This window comes from Phoxinus phoxinus, assembly GCF_949152265.1.
Source record: "Phoxinus phoxinus genome assembly, chromosome: 12".
Taxonomy (NCBI): domain Eukaryota; kingdom Metazoa; phylum Chordata; class Actinopteri; order Cypriniformes; family Leuciscidae; genus Phoxinus; species Phoxinus phoxinus.
This window is the reverse complement of record NC_136887.1, coordinates 6,908,771-6,932,831: the sequence shown is the minus strand read 5'-3', so window position 1 is coordinate 6,932,831 and position 24,061 is coordinate 6,908,771. Positions and strand designations below refer to the sequence as shown.

The following is a 24,061-nucleotide window of genomic DNA, read 5'->3' as shown; positions in this document are numbered from 1 at the left end:
AGAGCTGGATATCAAACCCATATAGTTATGCTAAAACATTATGGATCTTTCAATATAGTCATTATTACACAAAATAACACTGAAATTAGTTTGTCAATGTCTGTCCAAAATGACAATACAAATGCAGTTTTAAGTTCACGGGCTGAGTAATTGTTTTCTAAGCATCAAGAGCTTAACTTTTATTATGAAATTGTAAAAGAGATACCAGAAGAAACAAAAGCATCAACATATTCATCAACCAGGAAAAATATTCTGGGCAGATTTGCTATTTAGGTTCAGTATGAGGTCACGTGAAATCATTATAATTCAATTGTACAGCTAACTTTACCCCCTTATGAGTGCTAACATTCCCCATACACCAAATCAAATCCTGCCCTAAATTTATACTCAAATATAAGTCACAATAAAGAAGAAAATACAATTGTATCTTACGTTTCATGCTGACTTTAATATTCGCAAGGAGTTAACAAATAAATAATACAAAACTAGTACAGGAAAACAAAACAAGTACCATTTTAAAGTGATAATAAAAATAGTTTGTGCAGCAATTTTTATGAGCATTGGTCAATTCAGAGTAACTGTGATCAAGGAGTACAAGTATTATTATTTTTTGGCATGAATTTTATATAGAAAAGAAATAAGAGAAACAGGGAGAACCTCTACCCCAAAAATTAAACCTGCTTTTCACTCCCTAATATTAGTATTTATCTCTCTTCTCCTAAACACAAACATACATGTTCTCACCCTCATGTCAATCCGAACCAGCATTTCTTTCTTCTGTGGAACATAACAGATCATATTTTACATACAAAAGTCTTTGGGTCCCATTAACTTTTAAAATATCTTGTGTTCTAGAAGAAGAAGAATGGCATACAAGTTTTGAATGACATAAAATGACAGACATTTTAATTTTTGGTTGTGTATTTAATATATTACAGTAAGCTTAGATTTTAATGAAAAAGATATGAAAGCTTTAGCATATATTCTGCCAGGAAGATTTAATTTATGTCACTTATTACCTTCACATCCAATCATATCCTTATACATCATTCAATCTCCCGAGTCTTTCTGCTAGAACTTCATAACAGTCAAAAACATTCATTCCTGAATGATCTCAATAAATAAATACTCAAATATGTTGTTGTTCAAGTGGTTCACCCTTTGAAAATCACATCTGTCAAAGTTGAGGGTAGCATTGTTGTTCTTCATCATTTGTGTTGTTGTTTTGAATTCAAATAATGTAATGCTTTGTTCTTGATTGTCAAGGGTCAAAGTCAGCGCTTCTCTACTGGAGGGTTGTGACTCATCTGAACATTGGTTGCATATTTGTTCTGGGTCACAGAAATAAGGGCAATTCAATGCAAATCAGAAATTTCACAACTGAATAACATCGAATAACAAAAAATGAGCACACCTGCTAAAAAGAAAAAGCGGAGAAAACACTTTCCATCTCATTTGTTTCTTGATGTCAAAGTCCGTGTGTCCATTCAAAAGGGTATTTTGACAAACCGAAACCGATGGCTCAAAACATTGCGCAGGAAATATGAAGTTAGAGGTCTGGCACAATTAAAAACATGATACTTTGCCCGGCCCCAAAAAAAAAAAAATCTGTTAGGATTTAAATAGGCAAATGCTTAAGAGTGATTGGATCATTATTGCAGTGAGTATTATGTTTCATATTATATGTTTGGCAACAGTTCTTCTAACCCTAATTGATAGAGTGTTTTTCATTTCTTAAACAGCCATGCAGGAACACACATCATGGCCATGTTAATTTACAGGATGACAATATCAAGATTCATCAAGCTTAGATTATGAAAGAATGGTTGTGAAGAGCATGAAGAATAATTTCTAATAATAGAGTCCAGGCTTAGATTCACTGAGACTCTTCTGGATGTGCTGGAGGAGACGTTACACAGTGCTGGACTCTTGCACTGACAATACAAGATCTTGACCAAAAATGTATTGATGGAAATAAATTTTTCATCATGAGGTGCATCAATTTTTGGTCAAGATCTTCTATACAGGTGATACTCGAAAAATTTGAATATATATAACCTTTATTTTACCAGGAAGAAAACTCACTGAGATTAAAATCTCTTTTTCGGGAGTGTCCTGGCCAAGATAGGCAGCTAAGTTTACATAGACAATTTACATCAAAATTTACAACACACAAACAAATCTCATTACATAAATAAAAATTAAAATATATATATAAAATGCATCTGGTTACAAACATTTACACACAACCAATTTACTCTGATGATTATCCAATAAATATTTAAATTGACCACAAGATACTAACTTAAACTAACTTATACTTGAACTTAAACGGTGAAACTAATATATTATATAAACTCATTACACAAAGTGAGATATTTCAAGCCTTTATTTGTTATAATTTTGATGATTATAGCTTACAGCTTATGAAAACCTTTTCACAATATTCTAATTTTGACTTTGGGGTTGTCATAAGCTGCAAGCCATAATGATCAAAATTATAACAAATAAAGGCTTTAAATATCTCACTTTGCATGTAATGAGTCTATATAATATATTAGTTTCATCTTTTAAGTTCAATTACTGAAATAAAAGAACTTTTGCACCATATTCTAATTTTTTTATTATCACCTGTATAGCAATAGTGAGGTCTAAGTTTTTTTTTTAATCAGTTTTATTTTGATAAATATGACACAATATAATATGACGACTAGGCCTACATGAAAAGTTATTTAACTGTTATAAAAATGCTGATAGTGGAACTGAAGGTGACGTGTGCGTTGTCATGCCTTGGATTCGGCCAATCGTTGAACAGCTGTGTCGTCATCAGAGCTCGTCAGCCGCTCTGGAGAAACTAAAAAAAAAAAATAAAAAAAAAAGAGAAACTGCTCTCGAATTTCTGTAATGCACAGGATGAAAATACTGTATATTGTTTTGGGACTGTAACTTTACCAAACCATTTTGGAAGAGCTTTTGCAGGTATATTATTGATTTTGCGTAGGCTACCCTAATTTTTCTTTATTTTGGAAATATGTTACGGGCTATTTGGTTTTATTAATACGGAGAAAAAAAAACAATTTAAATAATTATAAAAAATATTGTACTTTATAAATCTATTAGCCTAGTTCTCATAGCAAAGCACAATTTCATATTTATAAATGTAAACTTTCTAATCATGAGCCAGTATTCAAAGTTTTTCTCTGTGAATTTCACCGAAACGCTTTCTGTTTCTGTTTCAGAGAAGACCAGCAAGGAACACATTAGTCTGGTTGTGCTCTCTTTATAATCGCCCTTTACATTTTGTCGCATTTTCTTGGATGCTCTAATTGATTGTAGGCTATCTCCTTTATTTATTTGCTTATCTTTTCTTGCATCATTATTGTGCAGTTTGTCTTGTTGTTGTTTTTTTTCTTCTCTCCTCTGGTTGTTGTTCCGGTTGTTTTACATGTTGATAATATTTGTTGTCTATTGTATAATTATATCTACTAAAAAAAGAAGAAGAAGAAAATTTATTTTGATGCCAAACGTCACACTGCGCTGTCTCAAGTCGGACACAATTTTTTTTTTTTAATTCAAAATTGCACTGCTTCCAGTCAGCCGCTGGTCGGTCTGCACAGCACTGTATTCATGAAGTCGAAACAAGCCTAATGTCTGGATTACGTGTAAACGCATTCAGAGCGCGTTTCTTTGAGTTGCCTAAACCGTGAGATAAAAAGATGTCATGTTTCGAGATTTTTTGTACTTCTACCTTGTTATTATTATTCATACATGCTTTGCCAGTGGTGCTACTCTGAATAATTTCTTTGAAGGTCACATTTGTGTTTATAATCAGATTCAGAAAGAGCTTTATTGCCAACTGGAATTTAGTTGGAGGAATTTACCATGGTATTGAAGCTTCCAGTACACACATATTAATATAACAACACATAATAACATTTGAGTAAAAAAAAAAAAAAAAAAAGTATAAAGACACAGATAGGTTTAGTCAGAAAAAAACATTTAGCTACGGATAATGAACATTTATCGTAATACAAAATAAATTAAACAAAAGAGCGATTAACATAAACAAGAAACCAGCAATGATTACCACAATCAACATGTAGAATACATATCATTAGCCTATTATTATCATTATTATTTTTTATTTATTTTTTAACTGTTTTAAAAATTCCAAGAGATGTGCTTCCCGAATTTCAAGTTGGTTCCACAACAGAGCAGCTCTAGAAAAAGCTGTCCACCATGGAACGTAACCGTGTTGATTGACAACCAACAACCCTGCTGAGAAGAGTGAAGACTTCGGTTTGGAAAATAAGGTGTTAAAAGTCGAGATAAATACTCTGAGGTCAGACCGTGGAGAGCTTTGTATGTGAGCATGAGAACTTTAAAATCGACTAAAGGAATAGTTTGCTTACAAATGAAAATTCTGTCATTATATCACCTCAAGTTGTTTCAAACCTGTATGAGTTTCTTTCTCCTGCTGAACACAAAACAAGTTAGTGAAGAATGTCGGTAACTAGACAGTTGATGGACCCCATTGACTTCCACAGTAGACAAATAAATAAATTCCTATTCCTTTAACTGGTAGCCAATGTAGTGACTTGTAGTGACTTCAAACCGGGAGTAATATGATCTCTAAACCCGAATAAGTTGGCATTTAAGGCAATCAAGTGCCTCAAATTTTTTCATTTAAGCAGGACTAGCAGATTTTTTATTTTGTACATATACATTTCAATTGTTCTTAGCTTGAAATGTTTGAGTACACGAATTCATACAATTAACTTTAAAGTAATCTTGATGTGAACCCTGTTATTAGTATTAGCTTCAATAGCTTAACTTCAAAAGCTAATCTGAGAACATACTCATTTTCTATGAGCATTATTATGTTTTATAGAAGCACTTGCTATTTAAGTGCAACAATATAAATGTATTATTTGATCTCGAATTAAGCTCATGCACCACTCGTCACCATGAGGTAACTATCCTAATACCAACATTAACAGAAATTCTTCTAAATTAGCATAACAAAACATTAATCACTACTAAATCTCCCACTTAACATTAATCTAGCACACACAAAAAAAACATTATATTACACTTAATTTTAGCATTTACTCTCCCTTTCGAGTGCCATCGGCAAAACATGAAATAGACATCCCAGCCGTTTCAGTTCAAATTAAGTTTGTCTAAATTAAAAGAAATAATTAATAAAACTCAAAACAATGAAACAGTTCAGTTTACTTAAAATATATCAGTTCTGTGAACTTTAAAGAAAAAGAAAGTGCTAAATACTCATAAAAGTGAATTTGACTGAACTAATTAGTTTAATTTAAGTTTGTCCTACTCAAACCAATTAATTATTTTGAGCATTAGGGTTTACAGAGGTTAGAATTTAAAGTATGCTTAGAAACCCCATTATAGAAGCGCATTACAATCAATGCGAAAGAAAACAAACATGTTAATTAACTTTTCTGCAGCTGAAAGGAATTTGAATATTAAATGAATTTACAAGGATAAAAAGAGGGGTATTGGAATTGGAAGGCATTTAACTGTTCACGAGGGAAATATCCTGTGGGAAGAAACTGTCCCTGTGCTTATAGTGATCCGAGGCGCCGTCCTGATGACAACAGTTCATAGGTTGTGGCCGGTGGCGTGAGTGGAGTCTGATGAGTTTACCTGACCTTTTCAGGTATAGGTCCTGGAGAGCGGGCAGGACACATAATTACATAATCACCACAGCATAATTATTTGCAAAAAGCAGACAACATAAAGAGTTTACTCTTTCTCTTTTTGCAATTTCATTTATTTTACTTTCCTGGAATAAGTTAGTCTTCAATGCATTTGTTACTCAGATATTCTTGCACGCAATGTCCCATGCATTGTGCCTACCTCATCTGAAATCATTTCACTGCAGTGTTTTGGAGATATGTCACATTATTCCACTGCAGAAGCTTGTAACGATGTCCCCATAAGAAATTAGGACTTTATCTGCCAACATATACTTTGGAAATACGCTGACATATATGACATATACGTAGTAGCATTGAATGCAACATTGAATGATAAGCGTGATCGATCATTCACTCACTCTCACACACACACACACACACACACACACACACACACACACACACACACACACACACACACACACACACACACACACACACACACACACACACACACACACACACACACACACACACACACACACACACACACACACACACACACACACACACACACACACACACACACACACACACACACACACACACACAATAAATGTGACAACATTCAAAAGGCAGCATTCAAAATCTTCTTTTAATTTGTATATGTACTCCATAAACATTATTACAAAACTCAGCAAGTTACCAATATTACATTTCACCATACAGGCTTGATCACAAATATTTAAAACCTTTGCAACAGATACAACATAAAATAATACAAGAATAATTTACAAGAAAATCTATAAAACAGCGAATAGTTCACAATTTTTGTCTGAACTTTTTTGCCTATATGTGTTTTTCACAATAACACAACACTCTCACAACAAGATAATTTTCCTCTTACAAAACTTGCAACAAAAGGTAGAGTTTTATCCTTTTCATTTTTTGTTTCTTAATATTTTGGTTTTTAAAACCAAAAGCTTGTCATTATACATCCTTTTCACTGCCTACAGAGGCACAAAAAAGGTTACTCACACACACACACACACACACACGCACACGCACACACACACACACATACTAATACTTCACAGCACTTTCTAAGAAAAATATACACTTACAAAATATCTTACAAATTGGCACAGAGAAAAATATACAATTTTTTTGTGATGTCGAGAGTCCCTCTGGTATCAACTCTAGACAATATTTATAAAGCTTGATAATTTCTCCAACAAAAAGGCAAAAGCAATTCCAATTAATGACAAAGAATTGTGTCGTGAATACATCAAACAGAACCATATATTGTACATTCATAAAGAGAGGAGTAGGGTTTTCAATTCAAATATTCCTTGTTTCATAATTTCTGGGAGAATACAATTACCTTCTTAGCACCAGTAGGAGGAGGCAGCTTAACAGTGGCACATTGTAGAAAACTAGAAGTACATTCAGTTGACAACAGGCAGAAATGAGAGAAGGCAGGCAAGTTGGGCGAGCGGCCCATGTGCAGTTTCCCATCAGCATCATCCTGGTGCTAAACATGGCCGGCTAGAGGCAGAGGGGGCGGAGTGAAATCTGTCTAAGGTAAAAGCTATAGGTAAGGCATTACTTTACCTGAGATATCCTCCTAGAGCAACTCTTAAATCAAAGGTGTCGTCTACAAATCTATATGTGGTAAATGCCAATGTGCTTTTGAAAGGACCAATTTGGTTTCAAAGGTTGGAATTCTGCAACAATAGCAAAGCAAATGTGTTAATAATTATGTTCCACTAATAAAATGAACTAAACTGAAAAAGAAAAAAAAATAGAAAAAAAAGTAAAAAAACAGCATGTTCAACAAAATTTTTTTTTTTTAATTCACATATGAACAACTTCTTGTTGTCAGATGAAATTGTTAGCACAGGATACTTAAACATTTATGGCAAACCGGAAGGCAAATGTTTAAAAGTGGGTTAAATTGTCAAAAGTATCCCATTCAACAAATACGCAAAATATGGAACATTATGTTCCCAGTCCCTGTTACAGTAGATTGTGAAATGATTGCTTACCAACTGATACCGTCCTCTATTAACATTATCTGCGTCCACCTTTCTCATTTTTCTTCTTTCTGTGTTTAGAAGTTTCTTCTCTTTTTTGTTTCTAAGCAGAAGTAATGCTGAGGTACATTGAATTTGGCAAGCAAGGTGGGAAAAGTAAAAAAAGTTCAGAGTCTAGTTGTTTTGGTTGAGTGGTTGTACCACTGTCAGCTGCAGGTGCTCTTCAAACAATAGGGTGCCCAAAGAAAACAGACAAAACAACTAACCAAAAACAAGTCTTGAGAGAACAGCCAGCATTCATTAGGATAGCAATTGTTATATAGCCAGTATTCATTCAGATTATAAATGCACAGATCATTTATATTTGGGACACGAATAGTATTCATGTTTCGTTTTAAAGAGTGCATTTCTGTAGAGTGATACAGTAAAGATACTGTAAAAAAAAAGTAAAAAAAAGAAGCATTTTGGGATTTCCATGGCATAGAAATGTCCATCTAAAACAATTTCCAGTACAACTCCTGTAAAAAGCATAGTAGATAAGAGAAAATCATAAGTACATTCCAACAGTAAAAGTAATTAGAACAACATTAATCTGATATGTCTTCAATACAAAATGGTCCCATTGTGTGCTGATAATGTTTAGGGATGTACCAAGGATGTTGTTATCTTAGACAAGGGGCTGAGCAATTCACACTTAAAAAAGTCAGGCAGTAAAAGGGTAAAAAGAGAGGAGAGGGCATCGGTTTCAGCATACATAATCAAATTGGGAGCTTGTTTCACACAAAGACATTTTAATAGCTACATGTTTGAAGAGAGAAATATAATTACATGAGGGCAGCAAGATTCACTGAGAACTGAACAAAAAAAGGTCCAAAAAAGAGAATTTGCACTTATCAAAGTTTTTCCTTTTCTTCAGACAAAAACTAATCAGCAACTGCGAGGGGGGAAAAAAACAGCAAAACAAGAATGCAGAAGAAAAATGCAGCCATGGTCATCTAAAATCTCAATCAAGCTTTGCACAATCAATCAATAGGTAGTTTGCGAGTACAAGAAGTTTCTCATGCAAGATATCAATATCCTCTTCGGGGGCAAAAAGAAGGAGGGGGTACTAAAGAATAACGTAAATCCATGCATCTCTGGTCTTGAGTCAAGAAATGAGGAGGAAGTGGGAAAGTGAGGAACGTGCATCAGCAGCTAGATATAAAATATTACCTCAGTTTCTCAAAAGATGCCATTAATGATATGTCCTTATTTGAGTCTCGTTCTGGTCGCGTGCCCTTTAGATTTTCAATCCGAGGGAATTTTGCACTGGTTTTGTGACGGTACATCTTTTTGTGCGCAGGCCCATTTACACCAGGAACGCCAAGGCTAGGCTTGTCAAACACGTTACAGCCCAAAGCCAACTGAGGGAAAAAAGGCAGGGAGGCATTTAACTTTGCCTGGTTTTTGCCACCTTTTGTCCCACCTTTTCTGCCTTTTGTGCCCCCATTAGCCCCACAAGTGCCTTTCTTCTTCGGGTCAGATGAAGTTCCTGCAAGGATTTTGAGAGTTTTTAACTTGAGGCTGTTGGCCTCTGAGGGCAAGCAGACATTTGCTGCCGGGCCCCATATTGGCTCAACAGAGGCCATCATGAATCTCTGTACTTCGGCCATCCCTGAGACAATATTTGACAAGATGTTGGATGGCTCTTCAAACTCTCGCTGGTCATCGTGGGTTTGACTTTTGCCCTCTGAACAAACTATTCCTGTCCATTCCTCAGAGCCACTGTCCTGTAGTGGATGACCAGCGCCCTCAGTCTGGCCTTTACCACCCTTCTCATCCAGTAAAGCCTTTAACTTTTTAGATGCTCTTGATGTCTGACGTGGAATTTTTCCCTTTTCTGCCTTAGGGGCTCTTGGGGCTTTGCTTTTTTTGGTACCCTGCCCTGCAGTTTGTTTGTTGGTATTTTTCCTTTTCGCCTTGGTCCCCTTAATTGCACTCATCATATCACCATCAAAGTCAGCTAGATTTTCCTCTTTCGTCCCCAGGCTTAAGTTGTCTTCACCATTAAAAATGTGCAGTTGATACTCATGACCATCTACTGAATATCTAGACAGATCTCGCTGCTCGATCATTTTGCGGTTCCAGTCCATGTCTTTGGTGCATGACATCTTAGCCCCGTCCTGGAGGTCAGTGGCCTTCCCAGCTATTTTCATCTCACGGCCCATAACTTGAGGGGATAAATTAGGTGTCTCTGGAGGAGAGAGTTCTGACAGTGATGTGTGTCTGAATTTATCGGGAGTGAAGTTGGAGATATCCAGCAAGTCTGTGGACTCCCTCAGGGGTGTGATTGCTTCGATACTCTGCTGAATCACCAGTTTGGGACTGCAGTGGGCCAGAAAGTTCTCATTCACATCATCCTCTCCATCTTTCTCGCAGGACTTAAGACTCAGAGAGCTGTAATTGCTAGAAGCAGCTGACAATGAGCCAACTGAGTCGAAACTGATGAGTCGGCCGTTGTCGGTGTGCAGTGTGGCTCTTTGAAACTGTGGCTGCCCCTGACATGTCTGAAACTCAGCATCAGGAGGCAATGGCTGCTCAGGCATGTAATTCTTCTCATAAAGCATTCTGTTGCTCTCCAGACTCAGCTGACTATAGCCTGACACAGTCAGACTCTCAGACATCGGCATAGCCATCTCTCCAGTGAAGCTGTTGGGTTGGATCGCAGATTCAACAATATCTGCAGCACCAAACTGCTGGTTGGGGCCAAGCTGCGGGTGCCACATCTGGGTGAGAGTTGGACAATTCTGGGGTGACTGTTGGAGCTCTGATTCTGATGGTGGAGAAAGGACACAACTTTGTGCTATCTGAATTGAGGTGAATTGCTGCTTTTCCAAAGAGAGATCCAGAGAGTGGTGGGTCTGCTGAGGGAAAAACTGGATGCCAGTGCTACCTGAAGAATCAGAGGCATCTAACAATGTTTGCAGGTAGCCCCCTGGGATAACGGAAACACTTGCAGCCATATTCTCAGACGATGCCTCTTTGTTAGGGGAGCAGGTGGTAGTCACAAAAGCAAATTTGTCAGAGGCATTAGCTGTTTGACTCTCACACAAATGAGGACTGTGTGCAGCTGGGCTGACGTTTTTATCTTCAGCACCTCCTACTGCGTCCATCGTTTTCTGCAGCGAGCAAACTTCTGTCAGGTCTGTCACGCTCTCGCTATTCTCCACAAGGTCTCTCATTTTCTTGCTCCTAAGTCTGGCTTCGCTTCTGAATTTCTGTATTCTGAATATTTGATTTCCTATTCTGCCTTCCTCCCTCTCTTGTGATCTGCTCTTCCGGGTGGCAGTGTGTATGATGTCATTGGGGCCTAATGTGCTTGCACAGCTGGTGGCTATTGTTAATGGCATTCCCATGGAGGCAGTTTCATCTGTAGAAGAAACCTCCTGCCTGGGATCAGAGGCAAAGGGGCCCTGGGTGTTGGGTGATTGCTCCACAGTATGAATTCTCTGAATTCTAAGCCTGTTTGCTAGCTTGTATTTCCTTTTGGAGGGACTCGAACTAAAGGCATGATGGTGAGAATTGTGTTTACCTCCTGCTGCCAGCTTAAGCTGTTCCTCTCTTTCTCTCTGTTTCTCCTGCCAGAAATCTTTCAGAGGAGCAAGCTTCTCATATTTGTTGATTTTATCCTCATTTAAGCTTACTGTCGTGTCGGCTGATTCAATTCTGCCCAGCTTTATAGCCATGCATTTGTCTCCTTTGAACCTGTTCACAATAATGTATTTGATTATTACAGGTGGATCCTTGCGAGAGTATTTTCGTCTCTTTTTAGGGCACCAATCAAGATCCTCTTCTTGTTTTGGACCAATCGGTAGTTTCTCTCGCTTTTCAATGTTTCTTTCCCCATCAGTGGATTCAACATAATACAAGTAGTCATCACTATACCTAATTTTTCTCTTGGCCCGTAATCCATAGTTCAGATGGTTTGAGCAGCTTGCGTTCTTTCGTGAGAACAAGTTTTTAGGCCTGTTGTCTTGGAAGGTGTCAAGAGAGGAAATGGTGGAGGAGCTGTCATCACTATACTCTCCTGAGTCTTCAGCTGAGTTGCTTGAATCAATGAAGTAGTTCATTTTCTGGTTGTAATCGGGTGTCTGCTCAATGGAGCAGTCATTTTCATCCCCTTTGCTGTCATTTTGGAATTCAAGCTCCTCTGATTTTGGTGGTAGATCATCCACAACTCGCTTTACCCCACTACTCTCTTTCTTTGTGCAGTTTACCAAGACACTTGGGAAAAAGTTGAACTGGGTTTCTTCTTGCAGAACATTGGTTTTCTCCCTCATGTTGTCCTGGAAGGACTCGTAGCGAATCTTTAGCGAGCACACATCACTGCTCAGAGTGGAATCATCATCATCATCAAACATATAATTGCCCACGTCCTCTTCAGAGAAGAGATTTACGGAGAGCTCGTTCTTGGAGCAGAGATCCAGCAATTCCATCTTACTCTCGCTAATGAAGGACTCAAAATAGCCCCAGTCCTGATTTGGATTGGTAAGCAAGCCATCGTCTCCATTGCACTTGTCTAATAGCAGACCCTCATACAGGTTTTTGGAGGCTGAATCATCTAAGTCTATTTTCTCTGTGTCCTTCTTCTCCAACAGCTGGGTTTTGGGGACAGGAAAGCTCAAAAGTTGATCCGAGAGGAGCGCTTCTCCATAACTTACTGTTTCACTTGTGCTCATACATTGAATGTTAATATCAGAGATAGGGCAGGTGGTGTAGTCCCGCGTCATGTCAGCCATTTTGAGGTTGATACTGGCCTCTACATTGGACAAATCCTTGGTCTCAATAAAGCAGCCCGGACAGGTAGGACTCTGCTGAGTCAAACAGTCCTGTGTGAGCCCAGGGATGCTCGCAGGTTCTATCATGGTGAAATGGATCTGATTGCGGTCTACTTGGAAAGGCCCAGGGGGCTCAAGCCCTTGGCAGCACAGGGTGTGAAGGATATTGTGTAGTTTGTGGACTCATCAGTCGGGTGGTTCTCTAAATGAGTTTGTGTTGAAAGTGGCCGTGGTAAGTAGTGCTTCTTTAAGGCCAATTTGACACTGTGGCAGTACGAATTGCCTCTCTTCGTGCTCTCTGCAGCAGCTGTGGAGGATGTGTGTAAGGCAGCATCTGCGACACCATACAGCTTTCGATTACCCTTCAGATTATGTGATCCTAGACAAAAAAAAAAGACAAACAAGAAAAACAAGCACAACATTAATACTGGTTAAAATATTAGTGAATACTACAATAATCCGTTAGAATAGTAATATTTTAAAGACGACTGTAATGCATTTGACTATTGTAATGGGATGTATAAGCGAATCAGTGATAATAAAGTATGATTTTAACCACCAGAATTTGATTGGGTCATGGACGTTGATATACTGTAATTGTAAAAAAAAATAGAAGAAAAAAAAAGAAAGAAAGAAAGAAAGAAAGAAAGAAAGAAAGAAAGAAAGAAAGAAAAAGATTAAGAAAAATAATTTTGAGCACTTTGTACTCACTTGAGCTACAAATTATGAAGTTATGAATAGTGCTTTCCAAGAATCCACTACCTGTAAAATGCATTTTTTCTTTTCAAATGATACTTGTATTGTTTATTAATTTGTATAATTATTAATTATATAAAGAGATTTAATTTGTAGCTTAAGAATAGTAATGACAATTTCAAGTTTCAGTTTGCTACCATTTGTCACGAGGAACAATGCAGTTTTTAATTTGTTTCGCATATATTAAAGCAGTGGTTCTCAACTCCAGTCCTCGCAGACTCTCTCCAACTAACTGATGATCTGATTCAGGTGTGTTAAATAAGGGAGACATACAAAATGTTCAGAGCAGTGGGTCGCGAGGACTGGAGTTGAGAACCACTGTATTAAAGAATCATTAATAGAATAATGACATCATCCGCTCCTCCGCTACCAACGTCTGCACCTCATCTACTGACCACAATTCAGCCATTTCCAAGCCAAGTTGAGTGTGACGGTCGTTTAAAGCCAGTCGTTTAAAAAAGTCGCGTGAACAAACGATACTGCGGTGGCTGTTGCTGTTAGCGGGTTTGGTGTCTTGATTCGCAAATCTAATGATGCTGGTAGTGACGATTCTCTCTGACCAATCAGTGATCTGCAGTGTTTACACATCACATTTTAGTATCGGTACGAATACTTTAAAGCGAATAGAAACCTGTGCGTAATGACGTCACATCAAAATTACGTCATTACGCACAGGTTTCTATTCGCTTTAAAGCCGTTGGATGGAAACACACTTTCACCAGCTTTATTCGCATGAGTTTTTTTACCGAACTTCAGATAATTCCTTTGACAAGTGAATGGAAACTTAGCCAGAGTCATACGAATATGCACGTCGCGTAGCAGTGCAGAGAAGACCAGCAACCAAGGTCAGGATTTGTTTTAAATAATACATTAAATTTCATATCGTACACCCCCAGAACACTTGGAATACATGACACGTGTCACATGGGATCATTCTGGGTCCATAAATGAAAGAAGGGGAAACGGCATTAGAACAACACCAGGGTGAGTCATTTATGACTTCATTTTTTTTATTTTAGTGTAACTACCCCTTTAAAGCTTCATACAGTGCATGTTGCCAGTGTGGACCGTACGCACACCACCTGATTTTTTATTTTGTTACAAATAAGAATTACTTTGTGTGCGCAGGTCACACATGCACATTGAATTTGTTTTGCACAATCGGCTGTTCCACAAGGTGGGAACACTGGCCCGGGCCGGAAAGCGGAAATAAAGTGAAGGGGTGGATTGGAATAGACTGCTGCTTCAATGTATATGTAAAGAGTGATTTTAATCAAGGTATTAATCAATATTTTTCCTTCTAAATATCAAATGAGTTGAATGACTTCTCTGGAGATTTTACTTTGTTATAGAAGTTACTAGTGTGATTACTGAAATGTTCTTTTCATGTATTCTCAAATGCCTGTATTTGATATCTGATGCAGTAACAGTGCTTGCTTATTTAGCCCGGCTTCCAGAAATGAAATATGGACTTGTTTTGTGTTTGAGAAAGGTCTTCAACATGTTAAAACATATAGGGGTCATTGAAGCCAATAGTTTAAGGGACCATTTCTTTGTTAAAGCCTTACTTTCCAGTTAGACTAAAGTATAGCTCTCCTTGAGAGAAAGAACGTATTATCTTGATGTTTTGAGAAAACTCTCCTGTTTATAGTTAGAGCCTGGACAAATCCAACCTTGGAAAAGCTGTGTGTCGGTGTGTGTGTTGGTCTTTTTGGTTACAGGTTAAGAAACCACTGGTATAATTGGAGATTGACTGAGCCTTTGTTCGGGACAGGCTAGCGCCCAACAACCCAAATCTGCGACCTGGAAGGTCACGACGTGCCTAACATCAGGGTCCGAGTGTCAGCTCCACAAACGATAGAGATATGGTTCAGTCTATCTGTATATGTGTGGAAATTTACTATGATATATTTTTCTTAGCCAATGAGAATCATTCAACCTGAAGCAAGGCCGTAGCTTAGACCTTGGTGAAGGGTATAACTGCTGTGATCTTTGTAACTGTAAGCGGGGCGGCCTACGAACTCCTGTGTGAGTCTTGAAGCTGACTTCCGCTGATGAAACTGCAAACTATCTTCAGTAAAACTGTTCTTCAATTTAATATAAGTCTGACTCCGGGTTTTCTTTCAAACATCTGGTCCTTGGTTACTAAACTGTAAACTGGGGTTGTGAGAGCCGCAACTTTAGTTTAAAAGAGTCCAAATAAATTGTATTGGTCATATCTTCTGGAGAAAAATAGTGCAGACACTGGATAAAGATCTTTTTAGAGCGCATGCGTCGACCGCCTGCATTCACGCATGGAGTGCGCTTTGATAGGTTATGAGTTCAACTGTATACATACGCTAGCGTACGCATAAGAAAAAAAAACGAAGTATACTTTGGACTTAAGGGTAGCGTTGCGGGGCTACTGATCTGACGGTGGAAATGCAGCTTGATTTTGGCCTCGTGTTTTCAAATGTGAGTTTTCAAACTTAATAAGAAAACAACCTAAAGCATATAGGCCTAAACATAGATCTATAAAATTAAAACATGATTGTAACAAAGGTTTGTAGACAAGGAAAGGAGGAGCCGGGAACCGGCGTATTTTAAACATAACTTAAAAAATAAACACAAAAAGAAAGTAAAGCAGCAACCCCTCATGGACGACTGCCGCATAAACTAAAATAAAAACAAAAACATAAATGTCCCAGGCCTGGTCCTCTCTCTTCACTCCTCCTTTTATCCTTCCGGACTTCCTCCGTGGGACTCGAGACCCGTGTGACGCACAGGAACAAGCATCATTAACACTTGCGCCACCGGCCTCGATCCGTTCCCACAGCTTTCAGCCCCACCCCTCTTTCCACAATTATTATGTTTTTTCTCATGTCTTTATGTTTGCGTTGCCTCTCCCACTGATTTAGCTCACATCACATCATTCTCTTTCTATTAAATCTGTAAAATTCATTCACTAGTTCTAGCTCTTTAGCGACAATAGCTCTATGGCGGTTTACTCAAACACTGCAGCTGTTTCTCATTCACTAGAATAATAGCTAGAAATAGCTTCCCCACACATTTTGCGTCTGCCTTCTGCAAGGCATTTCTGCTAGGATTGAGTCTAGACTTGCATGCTGGTCCAGAAGCCTCAGCTGTTCAACAGATCTATACTGCTCTAAGCTGTCATTATGGGGAGTTCTTGTATGCTAACTAATTGCTTCTGACATCGGGCGGGACTCGTTTTCAATTTGCAACGGAATATCATAGACTTCACAATTAGCCACCACATATGAAACATAAATCTGCAATCTCTGTGAAACAAATGAGAGAAATGTTGTTAGACTCTTCTAGAATAATGTGTTCTATTAGTGTCAGACTGACTGCATGTCATGAATCCATGGGGAAGTACAGGAAAGCATAAGGGCTTAGCCTTTCTTTTGGAAAGTGTCAGTGTTCTCATACACCTAACCTCTGTCAGACTTGGTGAACATCCTCTGCCTTGTTGCAGCATCAGGACTAGAAAAAAAATTCTCAGATATATCCCGATTAGGGTTGCCAACCGTTCCGTATTTGACACATAAAAGTCTTGTTCCGTATTGAACTGATACGGAACGCACTTTGTTCCGTATTTTTGAGAATCAATTCAGTGCAAATCCATGACAGACACACACATAGCTTTTAATATATGTCAGACTATGAACGAAGACATTTGTAGGCTTAGGCTATGCTAAGAAAAAAAAAACGACGGTGCGTGCGGTAGATAATAATTTATCCCCCTGTTTGTCTATGATCAGCGTCGCGTTTTTAACATCTTGGAACATCATCAGAGAATGCCCTTTTAATTGGTCGTTTCAGTCATTGTGATCAGTCATTCATGTATCGTAGCAACGATGACGACAAGTGACAACAGCGGGAAATGTAAAAATGACTGCCTCCGAGCAGCCGACGAAAAAGAAAAGAGCACAAAAATATAGAATTGAATGGGAAAATAGCTGCACGCTCTGTAAGCCATAATCATCCAAATTATACAAATAAAGGCTTGAAATATTTCATTTAGCATGTAATGAGTCTATATAATATATTAGTTTCATCTTTTAAGTTGAATTACTGAAATAAATTAATTTTTGCACCATATTAAAAATTTTCGAGTTTCACCTGTATATGGTATTTAGTCAGTTGAAAATTCTAATTAATTAAATTAAAACATTTTAAATGTACTTGTACAATTAAATGTAAGATTCAAAATCGGTAAAGAAATTAGTTAATAAGGGGAAAAAATATCTCAAGAATTGTTTTGGAATCGGATCGTGACTCCCAGAATCGGATCGTGACTCCTAGAATCGGATCGTGACTCCCAGAATCAGAATCGGATCGTGACTCCCAGAATCGGATCGTGACTCCCAGAATCGGATCGTGACTCCCAGAATCGGATCGTAACTCCCAGAATCGGATCGTGACTCCCACACTCGGATCGTGACTCCCAGACTCGGATCGTGACTCCCAGAATCAGATCGTGACTCCCAGAATCGGATCGTGACTCCCAGAATCGGATCGTGACTCCCAGAATCGGATCGTGACTCCCAGAATCGGATTTTGACTCCTAGAATCGGGTCGTGACTCCCAGAATCGGATTGTGACTCCCAGAATCGGATTGTGACTCCCAGAATCGGACTGTGACTCCCAGAATCGGATCGTGATTCCCAGAATCAGATCGTGACTCCCAGAATCGGATCGTGACTCCCAGAATCGGATCGTGACTCCCAGAATCGGATTGTGACTCCCAGAATCGGATCGTGACTTCCAGAATCGGATCGTGACTCCCAAAATCAGATCGTGACTCCCAGAATCCCAGAATCGGATCGTGACTCCCAGAATCGGATCGTGACTCCCAGAATCGGATTGTGACTCCCAGAATCGGATCGTGACTCCCAGAATCGGATTGTGACCCCCAGAATCAGATCGTGACTCCCAGAATCGGATCGTGACTCCCAGAATCGGATTGTGACTCCTAGAATCGGATCGTGACTCCCAGAATCGGATCGTGACTCCCAGAATTGGATCGTGACTCCCAGACTCGGATCGTAACTCCCAGAATCGGATTGTGACTCCCAGACTCGGATCGTGACTCCCAGACTCGGATCGTGACTCCCAGAATCAGATCGTGACTCCCAGAATCGGATCGTGACTCCTAGAATCGGATCGTGACTCCCAGAATCGGATCGTGACTCCCAGAATCGGATTTTGACTCCTAGAATCGGGTCGTGACTCCCAGAATCGGATTGTGACTCCCAGAATCGGATTGTGACTCCCAGAATCGGATCGTGACTTCCAGAATCGGATTGTGACTCCCAGAATCGGATCGTGACTCCCAAAATCAGATCGTGACTCCCAGAATCGGATCGTGACTCCCAGAATCGGATCGTGACTCCCAGAATCGGATCGTGACTCCTAGAATCGGATTGTGACTCCCAGAATCGGATCGTGACTCCCAGAATCGGATCGTGACTCCCAGAATCGGATCGTGACTCCCAGAATCGGATTATGACCCCCAGAATCAGATCGTGACTCCCAGAATCGAATCGTGACTCCCAGAATCGGATTGTGATTGTGACTCCCAGAATCGGATCGTGACTCCCAGAATCGGATTTTGACTCCTAGAATCGGATCGTGACTCCCAGAATCGGATCGTGACTCCCAGAATTGGATCGTGACTCCCAGAATCGGATCGTGACTTCCAGAATCGGATCGTGACTCCCAGAATTGGATCGTGACTCCCAGAATCGGATCGTGACTCCCAGAATCGGATCGTGACTCCCAGAATCGGATCGTGACTCCCAGAATCGGATCGTGACTCCCAGAATCGAATCGGATCGTGACTCACAGAATCGGATCGTGACTCCCAGAATCGGATCGTGACTCCCAGAATCGGATCGGATTGTGAGGCGCTTGAATATTCCAAACCCACAGGCTTCACTTGCACTCGAGAAGAGGGGAAAATATGGCCAAATGGGATTCCTGTTTACTAAAGATTCAGTTCTGCTATATTGCGGTATCTTCATGTGGCCTTGAGCTACACATAACCACATTACTGTAAGAGGAACACAGATGGTGAAATTGGATCATGAATATGATTATAAGCCAGTTTTGCTTTTCAAATATGAAAGCCACAGATCTTGGACATCTTTTGCGGCCAGTCATGGAACAAAAAAGGTATTGTCAGTGGAGATGTCAACCACTCTGACTGTCAAGGTCCACAATGACAGATTTGATGATGATTTTTGGGTGAACTACTGTTTTTGCTGCACACAAAATGGAAAAGGCTTTCACAAAATTGCATACACAATATTCAGGAGTCAGGCTGCACAGGTTATAATCAGCCTAATGGGACAAAATCATATTTACTATCTGCAACAATGAGGACTTCTGAGGAAGAACTAGTTGCTGGATTTGATAAAGATATTCAAGAGTTTTGTTTGCTATCTTCAAAGTCAACTGTATATTGTTTTCTGTCAACTAATCAATACGTATTACTTCTGAAAGGAAGGATAGTCTCATTAGTTGAACATACTGAGAGTATATCATTGTCTAGATCACAGTATGGCAACAGCTCTGCCCAGGCTCATAAAGCACTGCAGCGTGTGATAAAACCTGCAGACCATCACCACCACTACAGCCCTCGCACCACTGCAAGACATCTGCCACCAGAGGGTCTACATGAGAACTCACAGCATCACTATTCATACCTTCTACCCTCCATAGACAGCAGTCTATTGACACCACTTGATGTATGGTTTGTTAGGATAGGACAATATTTGGCTGAGATACAACTATTGAAAAATCTGGAATCTGGAGGTGCAAAAAAATGGAAACATTGAGAAAATCTCCTTTAAAGTTGTGCATTTATGTTCACGATTGTGCTGCATTCACTCACAAAAATACATGTTTTATATATTTACGGTAGGAAATTTACTAAATATCATGGAACATGATCTTTACTTATTATCCTAATGATTTTTGGCATTAAAGAAATTTGGCATTTGACCCATACAATGTATTGTTGACTATTGCCACAGATATACCCGTGCGACTCGAGACTTTGTGATCCAGGGTCACATTTTGGTTCCCCAAAGTACCTTTTTAGTGACCAGTTCTTAAAATAACCTTTTTGGTGGTTGTTGTTGTTGTTAGTAAGAAGTTTTAAAAATCTATAAAGAATCCTTTGTGGAATAGGAAGGTTACATGGATGGAATTGGATCTTCATGGAACCATATATGACAATAAAGAACCTTTCAGTTTGACAGATAATCTCCTCATTGTGTGAAAGTGACTTCCCATCCAGTCCAAGATCCCACTGTTCCCAAAACATAGACTTCACACGCTATACTTCATCTGCACTGCAAAGACATGGTTAGTAGTTAGTAGTTGGTTAGTAGGTTTACGTGATAATAACCTTTTGTGAGTGAGTTTTTGATTACGTTAAATGTCTAAAATGGACCAGAATTCATGCTGATATTCATGTTAATGTTAACTCACAACTGCCATAGAGACATACAAGATTGTTAGCTCTCTTTTTCCGGCTTTTTATTATAATCTTTCTTAACTCTGTAGTGCTCCTCACGTAGCGATCAAAAGCGACAGATTTTTTTCCAATGAATGTATTTATTACTAGTTCGATTATGTATTTTTATTTAATATTTTGTATTTTGGGGGGATTCTATGGTACTAAATTATACTTATGTAGAAGTTGTAATCCTTCTATTACCTGTTAATGAGCATAGACCTGAAAATGACATTTTCAACTTAAACTGTGGTATATCTTGAATGCTTTGATGGTCTCTTTTTAAATAAGACACTTGGCAGATTATTGCTGAAGAGAAAAAAAGTACAAAAAAGTAAGGTTAGAAGTTGAAGTTTATTATTATGAAAAATGACAAAAAATACTATATTACATTTTTATATGAAATTTATATATTTAGCAAATCATGTTTCACTCTAAAAAAAACTCATGCTTTCAGGACCATTTAACCTTTTCTTATCATGTCCACATTTTTTCTTCACATAGAAAGTGCCACAACCTTTACCAAGTTTCATGAAGTAAAAAAATCTAAAAACCAAAACGTTAAATGTTTCGGTCAAAAATGACCAAAGATCACCAGAGCGTTGTTAATCCACAGAAACAAGAAGCATATGAAGAATTGAATGTTAAGTACTAACTAAAGCACAATATGCTTCTTTTCTTTATTTCTTTAAATTAATCAATCAAAAACTTGCTTAAACTGGACAATGATTTTCTTCTAGATCTGCTGTACAGCCAAAACAATCTTTATTGCATTAATTTCCTATTATCACCGCAATTCAGCTTTAAAAGATCTGTATTGTAAAAACGCTAGGCTATGTAAATAAAGGAAGGAAATCACATCACACATCAGCCGCACATAGTCTATGTGATTTCTTGCATGCAGTTTAACATTACATCGTGAGGCTGCACAACTTGGGGGAAAATCGAATTGTGGTTTTTCTGATTAAACTGCAATTGTGATTTAAAATGCAATTTTAAAAGATAATTCCAGGTTTTCAGTGCTTGCTTGTGGTGTACAATTTGGCCCATTTTGTCATTACATATAAATATGGCTTATAATTGTTATTATTATTATTATTATAACTAAATAAAAATATAAAAATGACTAAATAAAAAGGACGAATATTACTGTTGTAATCTTTTTCACAGTAAATTAAAAAAATCAAGTATTTAAGTAAAAAATAATTTAATCTTACATTACAATAAAATTAATTATGGCTGTTTTAATTTCTTAATTTTCAAATGTTAAACCATCAAAATTTGTATTCACTGAAAACCGCTTCTCTTATTGTTGATAAGTGCTCTTGCACGTTAAAAAAGCCACTCAAACTCATCAGATGCAGATGCCAATCTTCTTTTACTTACATGACTTTGGTGCACCCCTAACATAATACACTGAAAACTATCGGCCCTTACCGGTGTCCCTTCAACCCTCCCATCTCAGGCCACATTTACACATAGCCGGGTATTTAGAGAAACGAATATTTCCCCCCCTCCGTTTTCAATAATAACATCGTGCACACAACCCGCATAAATACGCCGTCGAGCGCCTTTATAACTATGCCAAACCTATGGGCGGCAGTGTAGGGAGAAGGATAAAGCCATGCAAGCCAATCAGAATCCTCAGAATCGACAAGAGAGAACCTAAAACCCTGTTTCTCCCAGTTGACACGACAACATATAACCGGCGTTTTCAGAAATCTCCACTTTGGCCGGAGTTTTTAGAAATAATCGTTTTCTGGGATAAAAACGGCGTTTTCGTGTAAATGACAGGCCAAAACGCAGAGAAATATCTGCGTTTTCCCATCGTGTAAACGGGGCCTCAATGACACACATTTAAATAGCTGAGGTGTAGACAATCGTATCGTAGGAGAATCCATAAGTAAGTCCAGTGCTTAAAGGGTTAGTTCACCCAAAAATGAAAATAATGTCATTAATGACTCACCCTCATGTCGTTCTAAGCCCGTAAGACCTCCGTTCATCTTCAGAACACAGTTTAAGATATTTTAGATTTAGTCCGAGAGATTTCTGTCCGTCCATTGAAGCTGTATATACAGTATACTGTCCATGTCCATAAAGGTAATAAGAACATCATCAAAGTAGTCCATGTGACATCAGTGGGTTAGTTAGAAGTTTTTGAAGCATCGAAAATACTTTTTGGTCCAAAAATAACACAAAATAAGACTTTATTCAGCATTGTATTCTCTCCCGGGTCTGTTGTCAATCCTTCACAGTTACGCTGATGGCGTAAGACGCTGATGACGTGTTATCTGGTGCGCCCGAGCTTCATTTATAGACTGAGGGAAACGCACGCTGTAAAAGTGTCTCATCCGCGACATGCACATTTACGCACCATTAAAAAAATGATATCCACGCAAACAATGTAGAATAGCTTGAATATAGCGTGTGTCTCCCTCAGACTGTAAACGAAGCTCGGGTGCACCAGATAACACGTCATCAGCGTCTTACGTCAGCAGCGTCACTGCGGAGTCGTGAACGCAGATTGACAACAGACCTGGGAGAGAATACAATGTGGAATAAAGTCTTATTTTGTGTAATTTTTGGACCAAAAAGTATTTTCGATGCTTCAAAAACTTCTAACTAACCCACTGATGTCACATGGACTACTTTGATGATGTTCTTATTACCTTTATGGACATCGACAGTATACTGTATATACAGTTTCAATGGACGGACAGAAAGCTCTTGGACTAAATCTAAAATATCTTAAACTGTGTTCCGAAGATGAACGGAGGTCTTACGGGCTTAGAACGACATGAGGGTGAGTCATTAATGACATTATTTTCATTTTTGGGTGAACTAACCCTTTAATGGTCTCTGGCATATGTGAATGGAAGCAAAGGATCAATTGATCTGCATTGGATGTTGGAAATGAAAGTAAAATAAACGTTGGATGATTTATTGGCCGTCCATCTAAAGCGAGCTCAATGAAGCTGTTTTTCAGTCTCTGAGAGTGAGCCGTGTTTCGGGACTTATCTTTGTGACTGTGACTGTGGCCGTTTGAGCTCCGGGCCCCGATTCCCTGAGATGGGCCTGAGAGGAGTGTGTGGTTATGATAAACTACAGATGAGTCTCAGCAAACCTGCTCTGAGAACCACTGAATGAGCACGTCACTGACCCAGGACTGCAGACACATGCAGCACGGGTAACAGCATCGGAGATGAACAGCATCTGTGACACACCACTCAATAGCATTTTTTTTTATTATCAAACAAC

General features: G+C 38.6%; 2 protein-coding genes across 3 annotated transcripts in view; one reads left to right on the top strand and one right to left on the bottom strand.

The window, feature by feature from the left end:
* Nucleotides 1–20,208, top strand: part of znf711 (zinc finger protein 711) — a 555,809-nt gene extending 535,601 nt beyond the window's left edge. For both annotated transcript variants that reach the window (XR_013799704.1, XR_013799705.1), the window contains exon 10: nucleotides 20,098–20,208. The gene's annotated coding sequence lies outside the window, so the exon portion shown is untranslated. The remainder of the gene's footprint in view (nucleotides 1–20,097) is intronic.
* nexmifb (neurite extension and migration factor b) overlaps nucleotides 7,599–24,061 on the bottom strand; it is a 73,389-nt gene continuing 56,926 nt past the window's right edge. Inside the window, exon 3 of the mRNA XM_079630252.1 lies at nucleotides 7,599–12,898. Coding sequence (XP_079486378.1) covers nucleotides 8,911–12,606 — 3,696 coding nt within the window. The 5' untranslated portion in view covers nucleotides 12,607–12,898 and the 3' untranslated portion in view covers nucleotides 7,599–8,910. The remainder of the gene's footprint in view (nucleotides 12,899–24,061) is intronic.